The sequence below is a fragment of the Mytilus trossulus genome, chromosome 6 (assembly GCF_036588685.1).
Source record: "Mytilus trossulus isolate FHL-02 chromosome 6, PNRI_Mtr1.1.1.hap1, whole genome shotgun sequence".
In the NCBI taxonomy this organism is placed as follows: Eukaryota; Metazoa; Mollusca; class Bivalvia; order Mytilida; family Mytilidae; genus Mytilus; species Mytilus trossulus.
In genome coordinates this window covers 49207219-49222017 of record NC_086378.1, presented here as the reverse complement: position 1 = coordinate 49222017, position 14799 = coordinate 49207219, and the positions used below count along the sequence as shown (strand labels likewise).

At 31.9% G+C, this 14799-nt stretch overlaps 1 protein-coding gene across 2 annotated transcripts in view; it reads left to right on the top strand.

The window, feature by feature from the left end:
• The window catches only part of LOC134721464 (uncharacterized), a 115385-nt gene that overhangs the window by 64780 nt on the left and 35806 nt on the right, over positions 1-14799 (top strand). For both annotated transcript variants that reach the window (XM_063584511.1, XM_063584510.1), the window contains exon 12: positions 6636-6649. In XM_063584511.1, the coding sequence (XP_063440581.1) occupies positions 6636-6649 (14 nt within the window). The remainder of the gene's footprint in view (positions 1-6635; positions 6650-14799) is intronic.

Sequence of the window (14799 nt, the reverse complement as noted above, 5' to 3'; positions counted from 1 at the left end):
GTACATTAAATCCTGATCTAAAAATATTGCCGATTTACTATGCTGCTATATAGATTTACATAAAGTACAAATATAGTTTATACGATTTACAGAATTCGATATGTATTGGCATATATATACAATGCCGTAATCATTGTTATCAATATCCTTTTTTTAATTTATATAAAGGCAGATCACAGATCAATTTTTATAACAAGCAAAGTTTCATGCGTTCTTCACTTACAAGAACATGTATTTTATTGTGTTTATATCAAGGAAGTATTAATTCTACTTAATTAATTCTATACCAAGAAACAAAGACGCTGCATTTGTTCTTTAACAACGAAGTAGGATGGTCATGGTTGTAACCCATGCTACTGAGATATCGTAACACCAAATCGCCTGCACTGTATTGAGCTGATCTGTAACAATAACATCTCCATGCCTTATATATCATGTACTGTAGTACAGTAAACGCAGTATGACTTCCAAATCAGAAAATTTACTCTATTGTATAACATGTGTCAACTGTAAAGAAAATTACATAGGTCAAACAGAAAATAGTGTGTGTGAACGGGTCAGGGTTCATAAACAGCAAATACGACAACCCGAGTACAGACAAATTCCGTTGAGCGAACATTTAGACATTTGTGCGGGAGGAAAATTCAAATTTTTCCCGTTCTTCAAATGTACGGAACCAACAGAAGAATACCGTAAAGAACTAGAAAGAAAATTCATAAAAGTGTTTGACGCCACGCTTAATGCTTAGTAGTTAAATGAACAATAAAGTTGCGTCATACTACTAATATGTTACGAACAATGACGTTACGTCATAATACTAATGTGTTCCCTATACCGACGTTCATAACGACGTTCATAGTCTTGAAAAGTCCAAAGATGGATAAAAGCGCTAGACAATGCTGCTTTTAAAACTCTTTTTGTGTATTCAATTTTTAATATATATATATATATATATGTATCTTACATTAATTTGTAGGATCCTTTACTATAGATAATTGAGCTGACATGTAACAATAACGTCTCCATGCATATATATATCATGTACTGTAGTACGCCACTAGATTAAAACTGACGAGGAAAGGTAACACACGACCGCTGAAAGCTTTATTATTGTAGAGCGCAGGTGGTCGTGTGGTCTAGCGGGACGGCTGCAGTGCAGGCGATTTGGTGTCACGATATCACAGTAGCATGGGTTCGAATCCCGGCGAGGGAAGAACATATATAACATTGTTTGGTTGATGTTTAGCCGAGTTGTATATACATATATATATAAAACGTCTGAATAGTAGTCAACGATTTCCCCCACGAGAGCGCTGCATCGTTACGAGTAACGATACATGTACATGTACACAATAAATAAATTATATAAACGCATAAAAAAGTGTACACAACAACTCAAAATACAAAAAAGGTAACTATAAATGTAATTATTTAGAAATCTTTCGGATAACAGATATCCTTCTTCAGTCAGATTCTGATGTTAAATGAATCATCTTTAAGTCTTTTTAGATTAAACTTTTACTAAATCTTGAAATTTTTACAATAAAAAAGTCAAACCGAACATCAGTTAAAACGCTTGCACCATTCTAAAAATTTGTTTAATATGACATAGGTTATATGGCTTATTACAACAGAGAGCTCACATATATCTTTAAATACAAATATTAATGCACGATTTGAACTAGCACAATTTTAAAACTTTATCGGGAACGACATTTATGATGGTATAACATGAATAAGCCTTAAACATCGAGGCTACAAAAACAATACATTGATAAAGGTTTTTCGCGTGCTAACAACATCAGCCGAGATGAGCTTTTACAATATAAAGACAAAATGGTCAACAAGAGTGTGCCTTTTGTGTTGACTTACCATCCAAAATTTGACAACTTATCTAACCTAATCCGCGAAAATTGGAAAGAAATCGATAAACATTCTTAACTATCCAAGATCTTTCCCGAGCCACCTGTAATGGCTTTCCGTAGGCCCAAAGCCTTAAAGACTTGCTGGTGAGAGCTGATTTATCCTCTCAAGCAGGCTCTTCATCTATGGTCTCTTGCAAGGGTTGCGGAAACAAACGATTCTGACTTGAAAACAAATACTGGATACCAAGACCTTTAACAGTCACTCCACTGGCACAGAATACACAATATTTTGCAATGTTTATTGCAAGACATCAAATGTTGGGTTTCTCTTACAGTGTAAATGTGGTAAACAGTATGTTGGCGAGTCAGAACAGCCGTTTCACAAACGAATAAATGGCCATCGACATTTGAGATTCCTTGGCCACACCAAGGCAGATTTCAATCGACTAACCATTAAAATCATTGACCACAACTCTGCTTGGTCTAAGGAGGATATACTTGCTCGGGAAAGATTTTAGATAAGAAAGTTAATATCTTTGGCATCCAATGGGATAAATGAAAAGATGTAGTTCGACTCCGTGTAGTGCTTCACATTTAGGTTACATTACTTATTAATACTCAGTTTCTTTTTCTTATCCTTTTTCATTTATTAAATAAATTTGTTGAAGATAGCAATTAAAATTGCTTAATTTTTTGAGGGATGTATAAGTACCAAGCCACGTTCTTCTAGTTATACTTAGTCAAAAATTATTTTTACATTTTAACGGCCGATTGTTCGCGATGTTTAAATATTCAGACTCTGTTGTAGCTACTTTACTCTGTCAATTTCAAATATTTCAAAATTTAGATCGTTCAGTGCTGTTCATTTGGTAATTTTACAGACGTTATCGTGCTTATTCATGTTATACCATCAGAAATGTCGTTCCCGATAAAGATTTAAAATTGTCCTAGTTCAATCGTGCATTATTCTTTGTATTTAAAGCATATATGTGAGCTCTCTGTTGTAATAAGCCATATAACCTATGTCATATTAAACAAATTTTTAGAATGGTGCAAGCGTCTTAACTGATGTTCGGTTTGACTCTTTTATTGTTTAAATTTCAATATTTAGTAAAAGTTTAATCTAAGAAGACTTTAAGATGATTCATTTAACATCAGAATCTGACTAACGAAGGATATCTGTTATCCGAAATATTTCTAAATAATTACATTTATATTACCTTTTTTTTGTATTTTGAGTTGTGTACACTTTTAAGGCGTTTATATATATATATTTATATATATACAACTCGTCTAAACATCAACCCAACAATGTTAGATCTGTAAATTTGCTTTCGCAAATTTTTGGTTCTTCCCTCGCCGGGATTCGAACCCATGCTACTGTGATATCGTGACACCAAATCGCCTGCACTGCAGCCTTCCCGCTAGACCACACGACCACCTGGGCTTCACAAAGTAAAGCTTTCGGTGGGCATGTGTTACCTTTCCACGTCAGTTTTAATCTAGCGGCGTACTCAGTACATGATATGTAAGGCATGTAGATGTTATTGTTACAGATCAGCTAAATTATCTATAGTAAAGGATCCTACAAATTCATGTAAGATACAGTCACAGAAAATAATTATATTCATAAGTACGTCTGAGTCAGTGACAACTCTACAACAGATTGATCCATCGGATCGCCATCAATGATGGTGATACATGGCTGTGTACATAATGTATATATACAACTCGTCTAAACATCAACCCAACAATGTTAGATCTGTAAATTTGCTTTCGCAAATTTTTGGTTCTTCCCTCGCCGGGATTCGAACCCATGCTACTGTGATATCGTGACACCAAATCGCCTGCACTGCAGCCGTCCCGCTAGACCACACGACCACCTGGGCTTCACAAAGTAAAGCTTTCGGTGGGCATGTGTTACCTTTCCACGTCAGTTTTAATCTAGCGGCGTACTCAGTACATGATATGTAAGGCATGTAGATGTTATTGTTACAGATCAGCTAAATTATCTATAGTAAAGGATCCTACAAATTCATGTAAGATACAGTCACAGAAAATAATTATATTCATAAGTACGTCTGAGTCAGTGACAACTCTACAACAGATTGATCCATCGGATCGCCATCAATGATGGTGATACATGGCTGTGTACATAATGTATATATACAACTCGTCTAAACATCAACCCAACAATGTTAGATCTGTAAATTTGCTTTCGCAAATTTTTGGTACTTCCCTCGCCGGGATTCGAACCCATGTTACTGTGATATCGTGACACCAAATCGCCTGCACTGCACGAGTTGTATATATATATTTATATTTATATGTATATACAACTCGTCTCAACATCAACCCAACAATGTGAGACCTGTAAATTTGCTTTCGCAATTTTTTTGTTCTTCCCTCGCCGGTACATGATATATAAGGCATGGAGAAGTTATTGTTACAGATCAGCTCAATTATCTATAGTAAAGGATCCTACAAATTAATGTTATATACATTACACATATATATACATATTCCCACAATAATCCTATTCCATCTATATCATGTATATGTAAAAAAAATTAAACTAGTTTAGTAAGATAATTTGATAACTTTCTATAAATTATGTTAAAACTTTATATAACTTTGAAGATTCATAAAAATATCCATAATGACTGATTAAAAGTTCGGTTTCCGCACAAACTATTTTCATATTGCATGGTTACAAAGTTTTCCTATTCTACTATTAATGTAATCTTCTTTCTAAAGAACTACAAGGCGTATTTGAAAATATTCATTAGTAACCATTTTTAATGTTTCTTTAAATAAAAAAAATTGTTTGGATAGTAGTTGCTATATTTGGAAACCTTTATCCCACAATCAATAAAAGAACCCTTTTACAAATAACATTTAACTTGGCATATAATGTTAAGGTACAAGTCAAGTTTAGATGGAAAATTGTGATTATCTTAAATATTTCTTCAACAGTGTATTTTGATTACCAGGCCTTATGATAACTAATTCGTTTGGACGATGACCCTCAAAATACATGAAGAAGATTAAATAACACACAAATGAAATTGAAAATAATATCCCTCTTGATTTTCAATTAGAAAAAAATACTTCTCTAATGTTTGTGCTATTTTTACAATTCCTGAACGGTGTGAGAAAAATATGGCTCCTCATTAGTGAAAAATCTATTCTCGGCAAATGATTGGTTGAAATAAAATTGTGACGTTAAAATTTCTTGTTTTCTTTTGAATTTTCTTATTTTAACGTCATGAAAAAAGGCGACCATGCGTGATGACGTAGCATCAAAAGTACACAACTTTCCTCAAATCTTTGAAAAAAGGAGGCATAAAAATCATAAGGGAAACTGATTCCACCACTGTAACTGGTGTATAACGATATGTCACCACTCTAACAATTACATGTTGATTATTTTAAAAGCTCGCAAGCCTCGCTCTTTAAATATCAAAAAAGTGTATTTGCTAATAATATGATATAATATTTTGCTTTTGTCATTTTTTTTTTATCCCAATTGATGTTCACATTTTCCTTGCTAGATATTTTGATCTCGGGTTCCTTTTCTTATGAAAGGATGTAGTTATCCAAAGGGCATATTAAACTTTGTTTTTGGTGTGTTGTTGTTAGTATCAAATCTACGGAAAATAATTTTAAAAATTGTTTATACAAACGTATATATTATAGATTATAATATCTGCCTCATCATGATATCTACTTAATAAACGAACTTGTATAATCACATGTTGGAAATGAATTCCTGCAGAGACAATCAATTTTGACGTCAAAAATAAGGAGAAAATAGAGTTTCCATTTCATAACTGATGAATATAGTTTAAGTCAAATTACTTCTTTACAATTTGATGAATCAAAAGGGGGTTTAGTGTAAATATATCATAACAATATGTTAAAATACACCTTCTCACTGTTTTTGTATTTTGGAAAATGACATCTCTACAAATGAAATTCCTTTTGCATGCACACGTATAAAAATTGCGGTTTGTATCCAACACAATTATAGATTTAACTGTTGTTTTCAATTTAGACTTACATACAATAACAATACATCCTACCACTGATGACATATCTGAACCTCGATGTTTCACAGTCTAATGTTGAAGGAGCATAATTTTATATTTTGACGACTGATGTAATTGACGTATAATTGAAAATTAAACTTTTATACTGTTTATACGAATAAAAAATATTATCAAGATATGGAGATACAAAGTTTTGAACGGCAGTGTCATGCAACATACTAAAGAAATCAATCAAATTAATACCTCTATTAATGTTTTTATTTTATTTTAGAAAAATACTTTTTATGATCTTCTTTGTCAACTCTGAGTTACAATCTAGGATAACAAAAGGCTGTAATTATCAGTACAAAATTCATATTTTGGACTCCAAAATGATATTGTCCATGTCATCATGTTGTTTCACACTCAATATAGACATCATGTAACTTAAATATTGGCATGGCTAAGTTTGCATAATTTTTCATTCGGAAATCGGAAAGGTACCAACAACAGATTCTGCTCCGTGGTAGTAAAGAAACAGTAAAATGCTGTCTATATCTGACTGTCATTTAAACCAAAAACAATGTTGTATTATGGTCAGTTCAGTTTAAAAAAAATACTTCATCAAGTCTCTTTAAAATTATATCGAATATCCAAAAATTCTGGTTATTGTATTATATACTAGTCTACGATATAAACTATTCACATTTTCATTAAATTATTCACGTTTTTTTTTCAGGAGTACCAATCAAGGTAAAACTAAAAAAATATGTAAAAAAATATATATATAATTGCAACAAATAGGCACTTAAATTTCAAACGCGCACGATATATATATATAGCTTATATTGAACAATGAAATCATAATGTAACAAGAAGCAGTGTCAAAATAAAAGATGGACGTCATGTTGCTTACTTATTCCTTATTTCTTTTTGTTAATTATTCCTTATTCTTTATTCGTGACCTATTCGTTACTTATTCCTCATTCCTTATTCCTTATTTATTCGTTACTTATTCCTTATTCCGTATTCTTACTTATTCCTTATTCCTCATTCATGTTATTCGTTACTTAATCGATTTTCGACATCCTTTCCCCTTTTTAATTGTTTATATTCTGATCTCTGGTAATAATTCTAAATTTGTTGAGGTAAAATAACCTCTTTATCACCTATTTAAACGTGTTTGTGCTCAACCGATCCTGTTACTTTATATTAGATACTTATTTGTTCCTTATTTGATTTTAACACGTTCTACCTTTCAACTGCTTTATATTCGTATGTTTGAAGATGGTTCTTGGCTCGAAGAGGTGAAATCACCCTTTAAGCGCTGGTTTTAAAAAGAAAATGTGATATGATTGCTAATAGGGTTATCTCACCTCGAAGAACACATAGTGTACCCCCAGAGACATGAAAACGATTCAAAATCGATTTATATTCAGGTGCAATGTATACCACATAAAAAGCGAATAAGGAACGAATAAGTAAAAGGGTATTAACCGAGCACTGGAACGTGTACATACGCGCTAATACGGTTATTTTATCTCTAAAACACGTATTTACCACCAGAGACACGATAATATTTCTTTTTTAAAATACAATGTATATCACACGTATTATAAACGAATAAGGAACGAATAGGTAACAGGGTATCAGGCAGGCTCTGAAACGTGTACATACGCGCTAATAGGGTTATTTCACCTCTAAGAACACATAATTACCACCAGATACATGAAGACAATTGAAAATCGGTTTATTTCAAGGTGCAACGTATACCAAGCGTATTTAAGGCGAATAAGGAACGAATGAGTAACAGGGTATCAGTCGAGCGCTAAAACTGCTACATTCGCCCTAATAGGGTTATATCACCTCTTAGAACGTATATCTATCACCAGAAACCAAAAAAACAATTAAAAATCATTTTTTTAAAGGTGTAACGTATAATTCACGTATCATTAGCGAGTAAGGAACGAATTAAACAAGGTATTAGTCTAGCCCGAAACGATGTACACCCCACTAAGATGTTTATCCCCGACACATTATGTAAGTATGTGCCTGTTCCAAGTCAAGAGCCTGGCATTAAGTGTTTGTCGTTTGTTTTTGTGTTACTTATTTGCTTTTGTATATAAATAAATCCGTTAGTTTTCTCGATTGATTTGTTTACATTGTCATGTCTGGGCTTCTTATAGCTGACTATGCGGTATGGGCTTTGGTCATTGTTGAAGGCCTTACCGTAAACTATAGTTGTTTATTTATGTGTCATTTAGGTCTGATGTACACAGTTTTCTCATTGGCAATTATACCACATCTTCCTTTTTATACAAACGCAAAAAGGCTGATTTCACCTCTTTAAACCAACAACCATCCATAAACATACAAATATAAAGCAGTTTAAAGGTAGAACATATTAAAATAAAATAAAGAACAACTAAGAATCAAACATAAAGTAAAATGATCGGTTGAGCACAACCCCGTATAAATAGGTGATAAAAGGGTCATTTTACCTCAACAAATTTAGAACTATTATCAGAGAAAAGAATATCAGCAATTAAAAAGAGAGAAGGAGATTAAAAATCAAATAAGTAACGAATAAGGAATAAGGAATACGTAACGAATAGGTAACGAATAAGGAATAAGTAACCAACTTGCCGTCCATAAATAAAACATGGTCTCCTTCCATTTAATGTTAGTAATGATGTCAATTGCAAAAATGAAGTTATGATATTGAAAAGTAAAGTACATTTTCATAGCTTCTATCAAATGTTTAATATGCATGTTTTTATTTTACATTTTGTTTTACAAATTACGAAATATCAATATCGGAAGGACAAAAAATGTACCAAAATAATGGAAACGAACATACAAAAAGTAAAACACTAAGATTTATGACAAGGTTAGCACCTCCATCTGTTTATTCGTGCAATTGAAAGAAAATATGACCTTAATCATTTAGGTATACACGTTATTGAAGGAAGTAAATCTGGAAAAGATCTGGAGTATCGGATTCAAAAAGAAATATATACGATTCTTCTTATTTATCTGTAATATAATAATCCTATGTTTAAACTTTTGTAGAGTTATTGGTTTGTTGATTTGTTCACATTTACTCACAGTTTAAAAAAAATACCATAATCAGTAGTTTGTGCTTCATTACTAAAGTGACCAAACGTTTTTTAAAATTCGTGGATAAATCTAAAAATAATAAAGGATCTAAGCGCCAACTCTAGCGGGGAAAGTTGACCCTTGACGGAATTGGCTATAAGTGTTCCGTCTCTTTAGTCGTCAAGCACTAAAATAGCCTAGTTTGGAATAAAGCCAACCACTTAAAAATGTTTGCCTTTGACTGTTTCTGTTTAGGATTTATCAAGGAAAGCACTCTGAACACATTGATGAATTGACTCAGTGTAAATATTTTGTTTTGTTCATGTAAGTTTAGATTCTTTAACCCAGTTTAAACTTAAATAACCTTACAAAATAATTGTTTCATTTTTTTTTATTGATAACCGAAACATTTGATTTGACTTTTAATTTGAAGTTTCTTGATTCCAAGGTTTCCATTAATGCATATCGTGTATGAATATATCATCCATAACACATCTTTGGAAAATGCCTGCTAAAAGTCTTCAATAACAGAGTGTTTTTTCCATTCGTTTCATTAGTTGATAAAGTTTATCGCCTGTTTTTTTCCGTGTTTATGAATTTCTAATTTTTAGATTATCTAGTCAACAGGGTCAGGCAAGCTTTTCTCGTCACATTTTTTATTTGTAAGTCAACCATCGTCATAGTTAAATTGAACAAAATCATCTCCTGTTTTGACATACATTATGTCTTTTCATATCAAAGCTGTCGGACAAATTTTGAAAAAGAGAGTGCCCTTTAATGATAAATGGAAACATTTTGTTTTATTTCTGCCTCTTATTTTGGAGGTTATTATAGAGTAAGTGCCATGAAGACAATCTAAACCATATGGTTTTGCATTGCCCGTAAATACAGTTGTTCACCGTTTGTTTGAGATCTTGTTTTACTTATACCGTAAACAGTCAGGCGACTTCGTATAGTGGTTATTGTCTTGCAATAACTGATTTAAAAAAAAATACCATGATCAGTAGTTTGTGCTTCATTTCTAAAGTGACTAAACGTTTTTTTAAATTATCCGTGGATAAATCTAAAAATAATAAAGGATCTGAGGCGCCAATCCAACTTATTAGTAATGGGAATTATATCTCAATAATTTGTTTCCATCGACACAAAATGCCTAATTTCATTTTTTCAGAAAAACATTAAAAAATGTTGAAAACTGTTTGAAAACCTAATTCTACAGTAAGAAAAAATGAATATATATACAAAATGTAGAAATTATTGTAATCATCAAAATTTTGAACATAATCATGTTTAACGGTATTATAGTTTTAACTGTGTTGCAATGGAAAAAATGTCATGATGATACAGAGGTTGAAAACAATTTTATGATGATACACAAGTTAAAAACAATTTTGAAAAAGTTATAGTAAGTTTCATAAATTTGCAAAAAGAAGTTAAACTAAAACACTTATTAAGTTTCAATGTATTTATACACACGTATCAATCTATAAATAAGTTTGCAGGTATAGAAGAGGGACGAAAGATACCAAAGGGACAGTCAAACTCGTAAATCTAAAATAAACTGACAACGCCATGGCTAAAAATGAAAAAGACAAACAGGAAAACAATAGTACACATGACACAACATAGAATACAAATAAACAACACGAACCCCACCAAAAACTAGGGGTGATCTCAGGTGCTCCGGAAGGGTAAGCAGATCCTGCTCCACATGCGGCACCCGTCGTGTTGCTTATATGATAACAAATCCGGTAAATAGACTAATTCGGTAGGTCATAGTATATTGATAATGGTATTACCACTTGAAGGAAATAAACACAATTTCTCTTATCTGGATAAAAGTGCTGGTTATAAATTCAGTCTGTTTTCATGATCATGAAAATAAACACATTGTAGATACTAGTATTTACGCCAGACGCGCGTTTCGTCTACAAAAGACTCATAAGTGACACTCGAATCCAAAAAAGTTAAAAAGCCAAATAAAGTATGCATTCGAAGAAACATTGAAAAATATACAAGGAAACAATTCCTTAATTTGGAAAAAAAGCATTAAAGCAAGTATATATTCCATTGTGCAAAATTTGCTTTTGAATGTGTTTCCTTGGAAACAATCAGTCAATTTACCAAATTACTGATACGTGCTAAATTTTACAAATACGTTTAAATGAACTTCGATGCATATCGTCTGTTGTCTGCTCTATGATCGGGTTGTTGTCGCTTTGACACATTCACCATGTACTTTCTCAATTTTATGAGTTTGAAAAAAAAGATGATCGATTAGTTGTGGATTGCTTTATGCCCATTGTCAAATATCTCATGCCTATTTCGGAAGAGAACAACATATATTAATTTAATAGGAACATTGTAGGTCCTGTGCTTGTCTATTGATATAAGATTAATTTAAGGTAATAATTTGATACAATTCAAGTCTCTCATTACTGTTTTTTAAGAATGGCTCTTGTTCTATATGTGAAGTTGTAATATTATGTAAATGTTTTTATAAGAAGTGAGACTCAAATAAAAAATTGTTTTGTTTTGTCTGATAATATATAAAAAAAGAATAAAAATAGACAGACGTTAGTTTTCAAAAGAGACGATTATTGACCATCTAACATTTTATACAGGAAAAATACATTTACTTTAGAGAGGGCCCTCTACATTCACACCTCAGTGATAACCAAATGTTTCCAATGAAAAGAGGGGCTGGCCCTCATATCCTCCTTTATCTGTCTATTTTAGCACTATCTTAAAACAAGTTATATGCATTGGATTATTGCAATTAGAGAAAACAAAAATTATCTTTATGGATTTTTAGCATCAAATTAAAAACTGTTAACAATATGACTACTCTTTAAACACAGTTACTTTAAAAATAATTATATACATGTAAACATAATTTGGTTTTAACTGAAAGCCCATGACAGAAAGATGCTTTTTTAAAATAAGAATATTATTAAACAAAAAATGTATACTTTACATTAAAACGGGGCTCAATGTTTACAACATATTATACATCTGACTGTTTGCCTGTGAATTTTTGTCTGTTACTTTCAATCCTACGTTCTGACAGTTATCATGACCAGGAAAAATGACTATAAACTATTTACATGTAAAAGGCTTTCTATCAAACTTACAGAAACACTTATATTAAACTATTAATTTTATCATTTAACAAAAAATGTTAAGATTTACTATGGACAGGACTCACTGTTTATAACATATAATACAGTTATGTGACTTTTTCCGTGACTTTTTGTTCTACATTTTGACCGTTATCATGACCAAGAAAAATGACTCTATACCTATTTATATGTAATAGGCTTTTGGTTTTCCCGTTTGAATGGTTTTACACTAGTAATTTTGGGGCCCGTTATAGCTTGTTGTTCGGTGTGAGCCAAGGCTCCGTGTTGAAGGCCGTACTTTAACCTATAATGGTTTAATTTTTAAATTGTTATTTGGATGGAGAGTTGTCTCATTGGCACTCACACCACATCTTCCTATATCTATTTGAATAAAATTTATAGAAACACTTAGATTGAACAATTGGTTTTATTAAAACATAAAATATAAAATGATTTTTAAACATATTAGCAAACGATAAATGTATTGACTTTCGGGAACATTTTAAAATAAGACAAGGCTCTTGCATACCACAAGTTAAGTCCACAAACATTTTAACTTATATTTTATAACGATATTTCAAACTACCAATAAATTGTCCATGCAGGTGGTCGGGTATACCTCAAGTACTCTGCAAAATGTGTATTTGTTTTATATATGAAAATATTTCAAACTACCAAGATATCCTGCATAATGTGTATTTGTTTTATATGGAATTATTTCACGGCTAAAATCGTTGAGCGACACCTTATTGAAGTTCTTGAGCATAAAAACGATTTGTACCAATATGATAAAACTAATCGAGAAAGAACACATAACGGCTGTCATGCATTGCGGTCGGAACGAGACATTTATGGTATCGGGTCGTGATTGTAGTTTATTTTATTTCTATTTTAAAGTCGGATTAAAGATCTGCTGTATCATCAAAACGCGTAATACATGATTGTACTTTCTCAATAATACGGTGCAATAAGATAAAAAAAATATGCAGTCCTTAATGAAAAAAACTAATAACGCAACTCAAGCCTTTGGAATTAACGAAAACACCCTCGTTTTGTACTGATAAATGATCACATTGTAATTTATACTTATATAATCAAAATTGATTATTTTGTGTGTCAGATAGCACAGTAAAGATTCAAGCGATTTATTTAAATGTAACTGGTCAGTTTTGGTTTTGAAATCATTGTAGTTTGTTGATTTTTCATCAAAATTGACTGTGAATGATTGGGCAACGCATTATCTTGATCTCGTGGAGGACAAGGTGTGAACAGACGGGTTTAGGACATTTGTGCTTTGTTACCTGTAACCCGTAACGTGTAACAAAAAAAAAGACTTATGCGCTTCCAAAACTATTGACATTTACGCTTTAAACTTTGATACATCTGTACAAAATTAACAAGATATTTGTGACATTTACCTGTAATTTACTAGTACTATAGTCATGGAAAGATATACATAGTTTCTTTGCAAGTTCTTCCGAATTAACGAAAAATTGACAAAAAGGTAAACTAGACGTAAAATAAAAAATATAGTATACGTTCGCTGTAAACGATAGAGCAAAACGAACCTTTCATGGAAGGAACATTTTTTACTTTAACCGAATTAGTTTAGCTTTTTAATTAGTGAAATTGAGCTCGAAACTATATTCCTCTAGTGTCCATTCTATTGCATGAATAGCTCGAGGAATAGCAACATCACTGTTGATCCAAGCTTTTTCAATTTATGAAAACTCCATTTTTTTTTGGTATACAACCCAAATGTCCCGCGTCGGGCCAGAATTAATTATCGGAACACGACATTTCTTTGACCAATTGATATATACCAGTTAAAAACGTAACGATATAAAGCAAGGCATTTTCCATACATAATAAAATAAGATACACTTTACATCAGGTACAAAGGTGAATAATTGCTCTATGTGTCAAATTTTACCATTTCTTTTTTTTTTGGATCAAAACACTTGACTGAAAAACGTGATATTTCTATTATTTCTAAACTCGTATTTTCACTCAAAAATTCAAAAATCGATATATGAATTTAATTATTTTAAATTCTCTGTAGATATTTGAATACTTAATTCAGATCTATAAAATTAAGTGCCGACTTTTGTCAACATTTCATAACTTAACCCCTGTGTTCTATAACACAGTATTTTTACATTTGAAATTTCAAAATATGAAAATAACTGAAGACGTGTCTAAAGAGGCAAATTTCATAGTTAAAAAGTACCCCGAGAAGCGACAAATGGCCTTTAGTAAAGGCTATATGTATCCATAATGTTTAATCCATCTGCCGCAGACATATATGCATGTGTTCGCTTTGTGTTTGTGTGGGTGTAAGGGTTGATACTTTTAAATGTGTGGAATGTCGTTTTCGCGTAGATAATATGAACATATGAGCTCATTCATTGCTTATAATGTACACGTGACAGCGCTGATATATACCTCTCTAGTGACCACGGAGCCGGTGTCACTCACCTGATTTGCTCTAAATGCTTTGGTTTCAGTGCCAAAGTCTACATTTTACCCTATTGTTCTATTTCTAGACATTATTGCCATCTTGCCTGGTTGACCAGGTCATCGGACACACGTTTTAAACTCAATATCCCATTGATGATTGAAAGCAAGTTTGGTTAAATTCAGCAAAGTAGTTTCTGAAAAAAAAATATTTTTGTTAAAATT